General features: G+C 47.6%; 1 protein-coding gene across 1 annotated transcript; it reads right to left on the minus strand.

Annotated features, from left to right (window-relative positions):
- Window positions 1-5,376: 5,376 nt before the first annotated feature.
- On the minus strand, window positions 5,377-12,724 carry ZNF892 (zinc finger protein 892). The gene is made up of 5 exons (XM_058667606.1): window positions 12,593-12,724; window positions 11,888-11,976; window positions 10,197-10,299; window positions 9,563-9,649; window positions 5,377-6,796 (listed from the first exon to the last, which is right to left on the minus strand). The coding sequence occupies exons 1-5, from the start codon at window positions 12,609-12,611 to the stop codon at window positions 5,526-5,528; spliced, it is 1,569 nt and encodes a 522-aa protein (XP_058523589.1). The 5' UTR covers window positions 12,612-12,724; the 3' UTR covers window positions 5,377-5,525.
- Between the last annotated feature and the right edge of the window lie 3,145 nt (window positions 12,725-15,869).

Raw genomic sequence — 15,869 nt, forward strand, 5'->3', positions numbered from 1 at the left:
AAGCAAAAAACAGAGGATAAAAATAAACAATTTCAAGAAAGAAAAAGAACGTGGAGGGGAGAGCATAAGTGTAAATGAAAGTGACCTAACAAAAAATATTCTGAAGAATTTAATGACAAAAGATAAAACTTTAGAAAAACCCAACAAAAATCTTCAATAAGAAATAAAATTTCTGTAACAATACGAGAACTTCATAGTTCAATGGGTGAATGCAATGAAATATTTAAGGAATATAAAATTCCGGGGATGGAGAAAAAAAAACTCCAATTGAATAAATCCCGGAAATGTGGAAGATTTAATCAATGTGATATGTCACATTAGTAAAAATCATCTCAAAAGAGGCAACTATTACCACCAATCAAGAACATTTATATAAAAGGCTCATTTCATTACATCCACTTACTTTCTAAATTGGACATTCATAAAGTATACATAATGGACACGTCATATAAATGACTATACCAACCATACCTAATAGTTACATGCAGTTGACAGCTTACAAAACACCTGGGTGCCTCCCCTTTGTTTTTTACCTAATTCCAACCACTCTCAAGTACTTGGGTACAGATTTCAAAGGACAAAGTGATATCTTCCAAGTCCCAATTATTTTCTTTCTTGATCTGGTTGATTCTTTTGATATCATGTTGCATATAAAATGAAAACGAACAATCACAGAAGATAATACATAACTGGAAAATAATCCAAAACTGTGAATCCAATTCACACACTCTTGGAACAAACATAAAAACAGCAAATTAACCCTATTGTTTTTATTCTTTGTCATATGTATCTTCTCATCTTAAGTTTGTGATCTGCAATTAAGTAGTGGTATTTTCCCAAACTAAAAGTGTTAGGTCCTTCAAAGCTCGGTGATACAGCCAGTGGCTTCCACCAACCAGAGTGGTGGTTTATCTCTAGGGAACCAGTGGGCATTGCCTCAGGTACTTATTCCTAACTGGTTACAAGTGACCTACGTGTGCCACAAACATTTGGGTTGTTCTCAGCATAACTCAATGTGCCCTTTCAGTGTTACATAAAAGATCTGTTATAGGGAAGACTTATGTCTTTACTTCCTCTTTTTAAGTACAGCTAAAAATATCCATCCTGGGTTTTAGATGTAAAACAAGCGTAAGAAGTTTCCACAAGGCAGAGGGAGAACGGAACAGTTAGGGCCCTATAACCTTAGGGACAATCCCGCAGTTCCTTGGTTTTCTTTTTTGCTTCATTTATCTCAGACTGGGTTCTGGAGAAGTTGGCAATCCAGAAATGCCAACAGGCACAGACCAAAAGAAGGAGAGAGGGCACAAGAAAAAGCTGCTCCTTCTAGCCAAAGGACCATGAGGGGGCAACCTAGCAAGATAATAAGCCCTTATGTACCAACTGCCGTATTTGAACCAATAACATGAGGAAAAAGACACAAACACTGCAGCCTCTCCCCACTGCTGTGCAGGAGCCTGTGTTTCTGCCCTCACTGGGCTGTCATGAGGCTCCTTCCCTGGCACCCCCTCATCTCAAGGTGGTGTCAGAGGCCAAGTGCACAGCTTCTTAGGGCCCACCTTACCCTGACCTCACCGTGACAGTGGCCATGAGTCAATGCAGGGAAGACTAGGTCTCCTGCTCTACCCAAAGTCATTTCCCCTCCTAATTGGGGTGGTGCCAGGGGAAGCGTGGTATACTCATGCCCCAGTAATAGTGAGGCCACCCCACCACCTCCCATGGCACCAGTGGAAGGCAGGTGGGGAGCAGTCATGAGACATTCCCATCCTCCAAGTCCGGGTAGTATCCGTGCAGGCCTGGTGCCTAGTGGTGTTGAGCTCCGTATCGAAGATGAACCCTGATAATGAACCTAGAGGGACAAGGCAATGTCCTGTGAACTCTCCGCCAAAGCACTGCCATAGGAGGCCTCCCCAGCAGACGGCAGTGGGATCCTGCGTCTCAGCTCCTAATCCTCCTAGTGTCCAGATGTCAACGGTTAGTCATTCAAGAACCAAGAAAACCTCAGCGGGAAGGAGAAGATAACCCAGTGTGTGTTTTTTTTTTTTTTTACTTTTTAAATTAATTATTATGCATTATGTGACAGTTTCATAGGCTCTGGGGATCCCCCCACCCCTCCCCCCTGGTGGATTCCTCCACCTTGGTGCAGTATTACAGTTCAAATTCAATCAAGATTCTTTCCTTGCAAACATATACCAAACATAGAGTCCAGCTACTTATTATCCAGATGGGTTGAACAGTTTCTTGGGGAGACCACTTCTGGGATGATATTCCACCAGCTCTAACTTTGGCCCAGTGTGGTTTTAAAGCAGCCACCATAAAAACGTCTCAAGGAATAATGAGGGTAAGTTCGACACACATACAAAAGCAGGAATGTCAACAAACAGACACGAATAAATCAGAACCCCAAAATAAAAAAGAATAGTCGTTTAAATAAAACTTAATGATGTGTTCAGTAGTAGAATGGAAATGACATGTGGAGGAAGCAACAAACTTGAAAGTAGAACAAAAAATGATCCCAACAGAGAAAATGACTAGGGACTGAACTGTGTACCCCTAAAAACACATTCTGTTGAGATCCTAATCCCCATTGTCACTAGCTGTGGAAATAGGCTTTTAGGAGGTCATGAAGGTTAAATAAGGTCATAAGGAGATCATAATTCCATAAGGCTGGGACTTGTTAATATTCCCCTCTCCGCCCTCACACACGCACTGCAGGAGGACCACAGGAGATCACAGCATAAGGGCAACCATCTACTAGCAATGAGAAGCACCCTCACCAGGAGCCGGGCTCTACTCAACCTGCTTTTAGAATATCCACCCTTAGAACTTTGAGAAATAGACAACCGGTTTTTGGGCCTCCTAGCTGTGGCTTCTTATTACGCAGGATAAACACAGTAAAATTTTGCTAGCAACAAGTTGCATGCTGCTATAGCAAATAACCTTAGATGTGGAAGTTGTTTTGGAACTGAGTAATGGGTACAGGCTGAAAAAGTTTTGAGGTGCATGCTATGCTAGAAATAGGGATGTTATAGGCCATTCTGGTCTCAGATGGCTAGAGCAAATATGTTATTGAAACTACAGGGGAAAAAAGAAACTAGGGAAAGATCTTTGCTATAAAATAGCATAGAAGTTGTCTTAACTATAGTGTTTTGTGACAAGTGGCGGTAGGGACACATTATCTAGCAGAGGATATCTGCAAGTAAAGTATTGAAGGTGTGATTGAGACTTGCTTACTGCTTAGTGTTGAACCTAGGAGGCTAGAGATGAACTAAAGAATGAGGTAATGCGGAAATGAATCTAGAACTTAGAGCTCTGCAAAATTCTGTCTATCCACATGACAAGAGTCTGTTCTGAAAGTGCTAAGCATGCAGCTGAACAACCATTGCACTGAGAACACAGATGGGACTCATGGTCTTAACCAACCACCTCAACAGGAGCCAGGGATAGAAACGGGATGACGCCAGCAGCATTGCCATGTACGACTTCAGGTGACTGGGAAGAAGAGGTGAAATGAAAGAGGGCTACCATACTTCCCAGCTCCTACATGGCCAGGCAATAGGGCGTGCGGCTGTGAGTATACATCTTCAAGAACACCCAAGAATGGCCCTCAAGGTAAACCTCAGATGACTACTCAGCCTGAGCAGTATGACTGCCCTTCCAAGTCTTGAGCATGGTGCCATCCTGCAGGGCCACAGGGGCAGGAATGCGGCCCCCTGGGTCCAGAGGGCAGAGCATCAGCTCAGAGAGAAGTGTTTCTAAGTCTTCCCAGCTCCTGGAAGCTGTCTTGCTAGAGCTGGGCCTCCCTGGGGAGCCTTCACTTTTCTCTTTTGCCTATTTCTTCCTAGACCTCTTTACCCTGTGCCTGGGTTGTAATTGTATTTTGCAAGCAAATAACTTATTTGCTTTCAATTTTATTGGAGAGGATCTGGCTTCAGGATGAACCATATTCGTGTCTGATTCAGGTGGTTCTTAAATGAAATTGTGAACTGCAGACTTCCAAGTTGATGTAGGGGATGAGGTAAAGCTTTGGAGGCTATGAAGGCAGAAAGAATGAATTTTGCAGGCCAGGATACAAATCTGAGGAGTCAATGATCTTCAAAGATCATAAAAAATAAATCCACACACAGACACATTATAGCAAAATTGTTGAAAATTTAAACAGTATATCTACTGCATTCAAAATTTTTCTAATTATAACTTTCAAAATGCAGTAAAAAAAAAAAACAAAACAAAACAAAAAACAACAACAACGGCATCTGCCTCTATCCAGGAGTAAAACGGTAAAAGGCAAGTGTTCAAAAATCTTTTCAAGCTTTTTATCATCTAGTATGTAATGTTAGTTCAAATCCACAGTAAAATTTTACTATGGAAAAGCGCCGGATGCGGTAGCCTAGCAGCTTAAGTCCTTGCATTGCAGGTACCAGGATCCCATATGGGCAGCGGTTCTAACCACCATCAGCCCCGCTTCCCATCCAGCTCCCTGTTGGTGACCTGGCAGGGCAGTCAAGGATGGCCCAAAGCCTTGGGACCCTGCACCTGCGTGGGAGACCCAGAAGAAGCTCCTGGCTCCTGGCTTCAAATTGGCTCAGCTCTGGCCGTTGTGGCCGCTTGGGGAGTGAATCATTGGATGGAGGATCTTCCTCTCTGTCTCTCCTCCTCTATATGTCTGACTTTCCAATAAGAATAAAATAAAATACATTTTTACTATGGAATGAACAACAACAACAAAAGCTCATGTACAAATGACACAGTACTTTATAAATAAGCACATTCACAGGTAACACAGCTGCAAACTCTGGACACATCAGAGGCCTCTTGTGTCCTCTCCCTGCATGACCCGCAGCTCTTGGCTTTGACATCAACATGGCCCTTGCGAAGCAGCACCTTAACATGCAAGGCCTAAAAGGCCAAAGGTTCAGGGGCAGACCCGCGGGCTGACTCCTCAGCTTCAGGGGAAAGCTTCCCCCATGGGACGCTGACCACTTGTCCACTAAGCAGTCCTACCTTTTTCCTGGTTGTAAATATTCAGGTGAGTGGCTGTCCCACCCAACTGCCCCCTTCCTCTTCCTTTCCCATCTACCTCTGTAATGCTCTTGTACTTAAAACTAAAGCACAACTTGCCACCTTCCACCACACTCCACCCTGGACAGACTCACTGTGAACTCTTCCTCTCTTATTTCTCCCCCTCAAAAAGGACCATTTTTCTCTTTAGAAACATCAGCCCTTTAGCATTATACTACTTAGCCCATCTTTCCACTACGGCAACTTCTTTCTCAAGAATGTGTTAGTTCACACACAGTCACACATTAGTGTGCTAGAAAGAATTCTGTTTCCTCGGGGAAATTCAGGGTCCTCCATGAGGATGCTCTTAAGAAATGTTAACACCCTTCCCCATCACAGTCTAAGTACGCTATGTTTCCTGTCAACGGTGACTTCCAGTCCTTTTGTATCACACTCTTCACATTTCTTTGTTGCCTGCACAGTTTGTCTGGTAAGCACCTAAGCAAAATACACTGAGCATTCCCCGCTTATCCAGTATGAATTCTCTTTTGCTGGCCAAAGCCCGAGTGCTCACTACAGACTCGTCCGTATCCCTTGCTTTTCCCTCTGCCGTGAGTTCTCTGGTGCTGAGAAAGGGACGAACTCTGACTGAAGGCTTTGCCACAATCCTGACACTTGTACGGTTTCTCTCCCGTGTGTGTTTTCTGGTGTTTTGTAAGAGATGAGCTCTGGCTGAAGGCTTTCCCACAATCCTTACACTTGTAAGGTTTCTCTCCAGTGTGTGTCCTCTGATGACGAATAAGCGCTGAGCGGTCACTGAAGGCTTTGGCACAATCGTTGCACTGATAGGGTTTCTCCCCGGTGTGAGTTCTCTGGTGCTGAGTCAGGGCGGAACAGTAGCCAAAGGCCTTCCCGCACTCGCCACACTCGTACGGCCTCTCCCCGGTGTGGGTTCTCTGGTGCTGAATGAGGCCTGACCGATCGCTGAAGGCTTTGCCGCACTCGTTACACCTGTAGGGCTTCTCGCCCGTGTGGATGACCTGATGCTGGGTAAGGAAGGTGCTCTGGCTGAAGGCCTTGCCACACTCGTTACACTCGTAAGGCTTCTCCCCAGTGTGGATGCGCTGATGCTGAGTGAGGTAGGAACTCTGGTTAAAGGCCTTGCCACACTCATTGCATTCGTAAGGCCTCTCCCCGGTGTGAATGATGTGGTGCCGGATGAGGGCCGAGCGGTGACTGAAGGCTTTCCCGCACTCGCAGCACTCGTAGGGTTTCTCTCCAGTGTGAATTCTCTGGTGGAGGGTGAGATGTATGCTCTGGCTAAAGGCTTTGCCACATTCCTGGCATTCGTAGGGTTTCTCTCCGGTGTGAATTCTCTGATGCAAGACAAAAGCTGAGTAGTAACTGAAGGCCTTTTCACACTCACCACACTTCCAAGGTTTCTTTCCTGCACAGATTCTCTCATGCCGAATTATGTCTGAATTTTGTTTTAATTGCCTTTGAAGGGAATCACAGCTATGCAGCCTCTCTCCTTGCTGCTGAACAAGCAGTGACCTCCAACTACAATTTCGTTGACACGCGTCATGTTGATGGTGACTTCTCTCCCCAGATTTCTTTTGAGTCACAACTTCTTGTATGAAATGTTTCTCATGGTTTTCTTGCTGACTCTCCAAGGAATCCTCACACTCACTGGAACCTTCCTTTGGAAATCTCTGTATTAGCATGCCAGGGGCTGGTCCCTCTGTAGAAACATCTTTCTCTAGATTGGGCACCTTGCTTTCTGGTGCTCTCTGCCAGTCTGAAAGAAACAAAATACACAGATATTATTTCCTACTTGGAAAGAAAAGAACTGCTGTGGTAGGAAACTAACGAAACAAAGTATTTACAAGAGACACATGGACTTGAAAGCTCTCAGAAATAGCCTTGCAAACTTAAGAGACTACGAGAAAAGAAAGATGACTGGGCAAAGGAGGAAATGCGCACAAAAGAAGAAAGTTAGCAAGTACTCAGCATTACTCCCTGCAACAAGGTGAAAAATGAGAACAAGCCCAGCACGGTAGCCTAGTGGCTAAAGTCCTTGCCTTACATGTGCCAGGATCCCATACGGGGCCGGGGGGGTGGGGGTGCTGGTTTGCATCCCAGCTGCTCCACTTCCCATCCAGCTCCCTGCTTGTGGCCTGGAAAAGCAGTGGAGGACGGCCCAAAGCCTTGGGACCCTGCACCTGCATGGCAGACCCGGAAGAAGCTCCTGGCTCCTGGTTCCTGGCTTCAGATCAGCTCCAGCCCTGCAACCACTTGGGGTGTGAACCAGTGGATGGAACACCTTTCTCTCTGTCTCTCCTTCTCTCTGTAAATCTGACTTTCCAGTAAAAAAAAAAAAAAAATCTTAAAAAAAAGGAAATGAGAACAAGCTTAAGCTGAGGTAAGGCCAGCACTGTGCTGAAGCAAGTGATGCCACTGCTTCCCATGCCGGCACTCCACGTCAGAGTACCTTGCTCCACTTCTAAGTCAGCTCCCTGCCAGCGCTCCTGAGAAAGCAGCAGCAGATGCCCCCAAATGCTTGGGTCCCTATCTCCCACCTGGAGATCCTGGCTCCTGGCATCCAGCTGGCCCAGCCCTGACCGCTGTGGTCACTTGCGAGAGTGAAGCAGTGGATGGCAGAATGCTTTCTCTCTCTGTCACTTTGCCTTTCAAACAATAACAATAATAGTAATAGTAATAATAATAATAAAGCTAGTGGAAGTGATATGGGAAATTGGCAGACAGAAACCAGATTTGGAGGAGTAATGAGATCAGAAAAAATGATTTCCTGTGAATAACCCATTGTACCCAACCCACCAGAACATCATCATCTTGCCATCAATCTTCCCACTCTAACATGTCCTCTTCATAAGTCTTGTAACAACTATTCCTTTTACACACACGCACACACACACACCTCTGGTTACTGTCTCAAGATGAGATATGAATCCTAGAAACTGGCATTCAACGTAGTTGAGATTTACAAACTGAAATTATTACAAAGTACAGCAATCAGAAAACAATCACTCACTTGATTGCCTAATATCATCGCCACCCACCCCCCCACCACACACACACACTCAGCTAATTAGAAGGAATAAGAGAGAATAAAGTAAAAAAAAAAAAAAGGAAAAAGGGCAGTTAGTGGGGCAGGGTGAAAGGTCAATGGCCTGTGTGCTCAGACTCCAAACTGTCAGGATACCTGTCCTAAGATCCTGGGATCCCCAAAAAGAGTTTAGGGGGAAAGGTTTCATGGCTAAAACTGGACAATCTTCAACACCTACTCCAACCACAGGTCTATATGAACCGGAGCAGTACAACAGCGGGTTCTCACACCCCACACAGGGATGTGTCTGGCTTGTCAAAGCAGTAATAGGGTAAAGGCCAATGGACTTCCAGCTGGCAGAAGTGACAGGCAAGATCTTCATGAAGAACACATGGCCAGCAAGGACAGGAAGGGACCTGCCTGTCTCATGGTAAGGGTTCAAGTTGGAGAATAGAGAAAGCCAAAGGGTTAGGCAGGTGGATTCCAGGAAGCCCTGAAGGTAGGTAGAAGACCAGAAGCATTGGCAGAGTGAGGAACTCACTGGGAATCAAGTAGTACCATTCGGTCTCAGCTATACAGCAATAAAGCTAAAAAAGAATTGGTAGTCTAATATGGTAGTCCAGTATAACAGAAGTGACAAGGTCAAACTCAAATCTTTCTCTTTTTTATTTGAAAGGTTACAGGGAGAGAACTTCCATCTGCTGTTTCAATCTCCAAGTGGCTGCAACAGCCATAGTTGAACCGATCCAAAGCCAGGAGCCAGAAGCTTCTTCTGTGTCTCCCACATGGGTGCAGGGGAGCCATCCTCTGCTGCTTTCAGAAGGTATCTGGATCAGAAATGGAGCAGCTGGGACTCTAACTGGTGACCAAACACAATGCTGGCACTATCACACCAGCCACAAGGTCATATCTCTCAAGACAACATTACTAGATCTAACATAGATAGCCATTGTCAATGGCCAGGTACTATTCTAAACTTTTCACTTGGATTGTTTTTTTTTTTTTTTTAATTTGATCTTCATCACAACCCTGTAAGTTAAGTGCTATCATTTTCCCCATTTTAACACTTGGGGGAGTTTGAGTCACAGAGATACTATGTCACTTGTGAGAGGTCACAGAGCTAGTGAGTAGCTACGACTGGCTTTGAACCCAGAAAGACCGGCATCAGAATCTGTGCTCTTCACCACAATGCTAAGGCAAAGATGAACTCACAGTCACTTGTCGGAGAGCATAGTTAGCAATATCCCGCAAGTTATTCACAAACATCAAAATGTCAGGTTCATTTCATCTGAGAAAGAATTGCTTTGAAAAGGTGGAAAATATTTATCCTGTGAAAGAATGAAATCCTGACTTTATGAATAGACCCTCCTCCGCAGAGCTAGGTCTGGGAACTTCCGCCTTTGCACAGCTCTTCCAGCGAACTCTGAAGGAGGCCACTGCGCAAGCGCGGCCCTGAGCCCGGGACTTCCATCGTCACCACCTCCAGCACTCACTCACCTGCACCGGCTGCTTCCGACACTTCTGTCTCCAGCTCCTCCCCACGCTCCAACTGCAAGATGACATCAGGCTTGGAAATGGGAAGCCCTGTACATGCGAATGAAGAAGAAAAAAGTCTGGTAAAGGACTCAATATTAGCCCCCTTGTTCTGAAATCAGGTGCGTTCAGGGCGGTATGGCCATAGATGACAACGCCAGCTCCTTTGTTCTGATGGACAACAGAGAGAGACGGGCCAGGGAGGGAGCGTTCGACTCATTTCTTTCTCAGCAGCGCTTAGAAGGAAGGACAATCAAGACAGGGGTGAGAGTTTAGAATTACGTTACACGTTTTTACCTTTCCCTATTGGAAGAATAAGCATCTACTCTCTTCACAGCTATTTCCATGAGAAATCTGTCTCAAAATTCTTGGTGAAGGATTGCAGAAGAATGCTAGAGGCCTGTGAGATAAAGGTGCTTGTTTTTAACACCAGCAGTGTTAAACTACATCTAGGGGGCAAAGTAGGGTTGACACTGCCTGTCTCAGGCTGTAGAGGAATTAAGAATCTTTGACTCTAAGACCTTAGTGCTCTGAGGAACTGCAGGAGCCAAGGTACAACGCTGGGGAAACCCACAGGCGCTGGAGGAGGCAGCCTTACCCAGCAAGACCAGATTCCTAGGCTCCTCCAGGACGTCTGCTCCGGGGGGATTCAGCGGTCCCCACGGGCGGAGAGTTCCAGCCATGGCCTTGTTGACTGATCCCTGAAGAAAACAAACACATCGGCACTCATAGCGGGCCTCCTCCCGGAGGCCAGCTGAACCTGACAGCACAGAGGGTGACAGGAAGGACAAAGTCAGAAAAATGACTCCTGTTCTCTCTTCTTCTTCTTTGGTCAAGATTTATTTATTTTTATTGGAAAGGCAGATTTACAGAGAGAAGAAAGGAAGATCTTCCATCTGCTGGTTCACTGCCCTAAGTGGCCGCAATGGCCAGAGCTGAGCCAAACCAAAGCCAGGAATTTCTTCTGGGTCTGCCATATGGGGGCAGAAGGCTTTGTGCCATCCTTGACTGCTTTCCCAGGCCACACGCAGGGAGCTGGATGGGAAGTACAGCTGCCGGGATTAGAAGTGGTGCCCATATAGGATCCCGTCGCATTCAAGGTGAGGACTTCAGCTGCTAGGCTACTGCACCAGGCCCTCAATTTCAAATTCTTATGAAAGCTGCCTACAGTGTCCTTGCATTCTAACTCCACCTCTCAAGGCACCACCTTCACTCTCTCTGTGCTCCAATCACCAGCCATCTTTCAGCTGCCGGAGTTGTGTGCCATCTCCTCTTGCTACCTCTGGTTCCTGCACAACTCCCCACTGCTCAATCCTTTCAGGTATTGCAGTCCCATTGCACACGGGCGCAGGGGTGCCTTTCCAGCCTCTCTTGCAGCACAAGCTTCTGTTCTCTCTGGTTGCACACACGGAAAAGACTTTGTGATTGGCACCTTTCTGTCCCGCTAACCACGAAGCACAGGGGAGCTGGTCCACGGGGCCTCACGCATCCCTTGAAGAGCTCCAATTCCTTCAGCATTTCCCCCAAAGCTGCTCTCCAGGAAGGCTGCTGTCCTCAAGTCTCCAGCAACTCAATTTCCCTGAGTTTTTCCAAGTGCAGTTTTGATCATAAACCTTTCCCCAACATGCCAGGGAATAAAAAGAAATCTTTTGAAGTATCTTCCATGATTTGTATCAGTCAACTCTCAGTTTTAAAAATACATAGTTTGGGACCAGCAGTGTGATGTAGCTGGTGCCTGAGGTGCCAGCATCCTGTAGGGGCGCCGGTTCATGTCCTGGCTGCTCCACTTCCAATCCAGCTTCCTGCTGATATACCTGGGAAAGCAAGTGTTTGAGCCCCTGCACCCAAATGGGAGACATGGAGGAAGCTCCTGGCTTCTGGCTTTCTACCCATCCAGCTCTGGCCCTTGCGGCCTTGTGGGCATGGCCACAGCAGATGGAAGATTCTTTTTCATCTCTCTCTTTCTCTCTCTCTAACTCTGGCTTCCAAATAAGTAATTAAATCTTGAAAAGAAAAAACCATATTTCTTCACATTGTTTAACTATTCACTCACATAGATTTTACATTAGTAAACTCCGTTAGTCAAAGACAAGCAGCTTTTAGAACCTTGCCTCTCAGTTTGAGTCTAATTTACAGCACTGAATGGCCGGGAGTGTGCAGCAAACACTCCAGGGTAGCAGAAGCAATGCTGGCACTTCGTATGCGGTTGTGGTCAGCTCAGTAGGCTGCACCAGCATCTAGGGAACGGCACTGAGAACAGAGGGATCATAAAACCAACTGACACTGTACCCGGGAACCAGCTGTCAGCAGCACCGCTGTCTCGCCATCTTCTTTCGAGTTTCCAGCACCGAGAAGGTCTGACTCCTCAGGAAGGGATCCTAGAAGCGGAGACGGGGGCCAGCACGATTACTCTGGCCTTGCGGCCACACACCAGCTACTCGACATCTAACGAGAATCAACCCAGCAACCACAGAACATTCTCACACCATCTCCGAATCTAGGCAGCCCTGACACTGGGCGCCTCGGCTCCCCACTGGACTTTCGCCCGAGAATCTGGACCTGTAACTGGAACGTGTCTGTCTGTCCTCTCAGCGGTGGGGCAGCCCAAGGCATACTCGAAGTTTCTGTGCATCCGATGCGGGCCAACACTGCTGCCTTCCGGACTAAATGATTTTGTGCTTTTCAGATACAATCCTGGCTATCTGTGAGAAAATGTTGAATCTGGGAAAACCAGGAACACCAGGATTCTGAAGAAATGCTACCACGTCGCGAATCCTAGCTTTCCCTATCCGTCAAAGAGGAAGGACAAAAGGAAGTCTGTCAGACCTGTTGATGTGGAGGTCGCGGGGGTGGTGGTGGTGGTGGGGCGATGAAACCCCTTAGTCTCAGAAACCTCAACGCGAGCCCAACTCTCCTTCCCGAGCCCGCCACAGCCAGAGGGCAGGCTTTCCCTCCTTCTCCCTCTCCTACGTCCCCATCACTCCCAAACCTCACCTCTGCCCTGGACCTCCATGGCGCCTCCCTCCTCCAGTCCAGCCGAGACGAGAACCACAGGAGAAGCAGGGTCGGGGGTCTCGGCTGGGGCCCAGCACCCGCACTCGGGGGGTCTCCCCGCCGCCTTCTTTCCGTGCACTCAGACTGGGAAGGAGCAGTGCAACGATTTGCTTCACCTCTGGCCGCGCCTCAAGCCCGACGTAGCGGAGACAGGCAACAATAGCATCTAAGAGTCATCCAGGCTCAGTGGCTCTGGCCGACCTCCAGCACAGAAACTACAACTCCCAGAATCCTCCGCAGGGTGCGTCCCGCACGCCCCTTCCCAGAGGACCTTGGGGCGTGCCCAGATTTGCTGCCAGGCAGGTGCCAGTCGAAGCTTCTGGGCTTCCTAGATGCCGATGCCGAGCAGGATGCCTGCTGCACTGCCATGCTCTGCGCCTCGGCCCCACGGGGTGCCCGCTGCACTGCCGCGCCCTGCTCAGGAGGAAGGCTGCAGCTTCTCCCTCCCGCGTCGGCTCCCACTGCTGCCCCTTTCGTTGTGGCTCAGATGACTTAAGGTGACCGCAAGTGAGTAGGGATGCGTGCTGCAGGCTGCACTTCGGCACACAACCCCGACGATCCCCTGGGCTCAGCCATGGTCAGCTTCTAAGAAGAACCGATCACTGGGACCGCACAGAGATAGGTGCCTCAAAGCCGCCATTCAGTACATGCCAGCTCTGTCCTCTGACACCTTCAAGTCGCCGCTTCTCCGTATCTCATTCCCCACCTCCAGTTCCTGAGCAAACCCCACAGGGCCTGATCACTCCTCATCAGGCTCCATCGTCTGCCTGAATCTGTGAGATGGCTCCATAAGTTGAACTGCCAACCCGAGGATAATTGACCATTCACCTCTTTAGCGGCTTTTCTTCTTCTGAAGATGTATTTGTGTATTTGGAAGAGTGACAGAGAGAGGAAGAGACAGAGGAGCTGATTCATCTACTAGTTCTCTCCCCCAGATGACCCAGAATGGCTGGGCCAGGCTGAAGCCAGAAGCCTGGAACTCCATCCAGGTCTCCCACTTGGGCCATCTTCCACTGCTTTCCCAGGTGCATTAGCAGGGAACTGGATCAGAAGTGGAGCAGCCGAGTTCTTGGAACTGTCATCCTTTGGGGATGCCAGGGTTGCAGGCGGTGGCTTTACCCATTATTCCACAATGCCAGCTCCAAATATTTTTCTCCTAAGAAGTCACAAGGAAATACATGAGAAAGATAAGGGTGTGTTCAGGATGCCCAAAGATTGGCAGAGCCTAAGCAAAATAACTGCAGGCCAGCATTGCGGTGTAGCAAGCAAATCCTCTGTCGGCAGTGCCAGCACCCATTTGAGCACCGGTTCTAATCCCAACTGCAGAGGGATGAAAGCAGAGGATGGTTCGTGTTCTTGGGTCCCTGCACCGACACAGGAGACCTTGAAGAAACTCCTGGCTTTGGATCAGTTCAGCTCTAGCTGTTGCAGCCATTTGGGGAGTGAACTAGCACATATAAGACCTTTCTCTGCCTCTCCTTCTCTCTGCAAAATTTGCCTTTCAAATAAAACTAATTTTTTTTTAAAGAAAGAGAGAAATCATATTGAAGACCTGACCAATTTGGAGCTATTTTGGAATGTACATTTGAAACTTGCTAGGGAAGTCTTGGTATAGTAAGACTGTTTATTGAGACTGTGGCACTGAAATGGACATAAGCCATAGCTAGACGGTGCTCAAGTGGCGACCCTGATTTTCATGGAGACACTTACCCAGCAGTTAAGATGTCCACGTCGTATGTCACAGTGGAGTTTTCCCTTGAATTGTCTTTGAGGGATTTCTCCAAACTCTCCCTGCAACGTGAGTTTCTTCCTGTCTGCTCAGACTTTTCAGGGTCAAGTGCAAGGCCTAGAGGATCATCTTTTCCTGAGGTTTTCCACTAGTATGTTTTTGTGACTCTACATCCTGTCAAGTCTAGATGTCTGGTCTAAAACAAATAGAAAAACAAATATCACTGGCTTTTAAGCACTAATGCAAAGGAAAAGGCTATTTATTTCAAGAAAAAAAATGAACACAAAACATTGCTGCTCTTATTGGGAGCTCCTTAAAAAAGGAGAGGCTGAGAAATAAAAGACAAATAGAGATTAGAAATGGAAGATGGGGCCCAGCACAGTGGGCTAGTGGCTAAAGTCTTCACCTTGAGTGCACTGGGATCCCATATGAGCACCGGTTCTAATCGTGGCAGCTCCATTTCCCATCCAGCTCCCTGCTTGTGGCCTGGGAAAGCAATTGAGGACGGCCCAAAGCCTTGGGATCCTGCACCCACGTGGGAGACCTGGAGGAGGTTCCTGGCTGCTAGATGTAGGAAGAAGTCACTGGGAGTGTAGTGAACTAGAGAAACATCGTCCCTACCCTCAGAGGGCTTCCATTAGACAGATACACGTATGACACGGTGAAGGAAAAAGCAAAGCTAAACCAGAGTTGGAGAGGGATCCTCAACAAGGGTCGTCTGGAACTGACATTTCAGCTGAGACTTCACTGAAGAGAAAGACGTTTGACCATATGGATGGCCAGAAGAAGAGCACTGTAGGCAAAGCACATGCAGCAAACTGGGAGGGAAGTGTAGGAATGACGGGGCACTGGTTGCATGTTAGGTGGGTAGACAGCAGGGAGGAAGTAGGGAGATAGGCTGGCATCAGAGAAGCGAACTGTCAATGAAGACAGGATGGAATTTGAAAAAAGAGGATGGAGTGGGGCAAAAGATAACCAGGAAAGATGAGAAAGCATTATCAATGTTGAAAGAAAGATCTCAACCCTCCCCCTTTACTGTCGCCCGCAACAGACACCAACAGCCAAGGCCTCGCCATGCCCAGCTCCGTTATTCATCCATCTGACACACGGCTCCATGTGTGCTGGGCACCGTGGCTTCTTCCAGGTCTCCCAGGTGGGTTCAGGGTCCTGAGGCTTTGGGCCGTCCTCGACTGCTTTCCCAGGCCACAAGCAGGGAGCTGGATGGGAAGCGGGGCTGCCAGGATTAGAACCTGTGCCCGTATGGGATCCGGGCGCATTCAAGGCGAGGACTTTAGCCGCTACGCTACCACACCTGGCCCTCTATTTAGCTTTAAAAAGCATTAATACTGAAGGGGCTTGTGTTGTGTTACAGCCTGTTAATCTGCCATCTGTGACATTGGCATCCCACATTGGAGTGCCTTGTTTGAGTCCTGGTGCTCTGCTTCAGGTCCAGCTTGTAGCTAATGCACCTGGAGAGATGGCAGGACT

Source organism: Ochotona princeps, chromosome 8 (genome assembly GCF_030435755.1).
Source record: "Ochotona princeps isolate mOchPri1 chromosome 8, mOchPri1.hap1, whole genome shotgun sequence".
NCBI classification, from domain to species: domain Eukaryota; kingdom Metazoa; phylum Chordata; class Mammalia; order Lagomorpha; family Ochotonidae; genus Ochotona; species Ochotona princeps.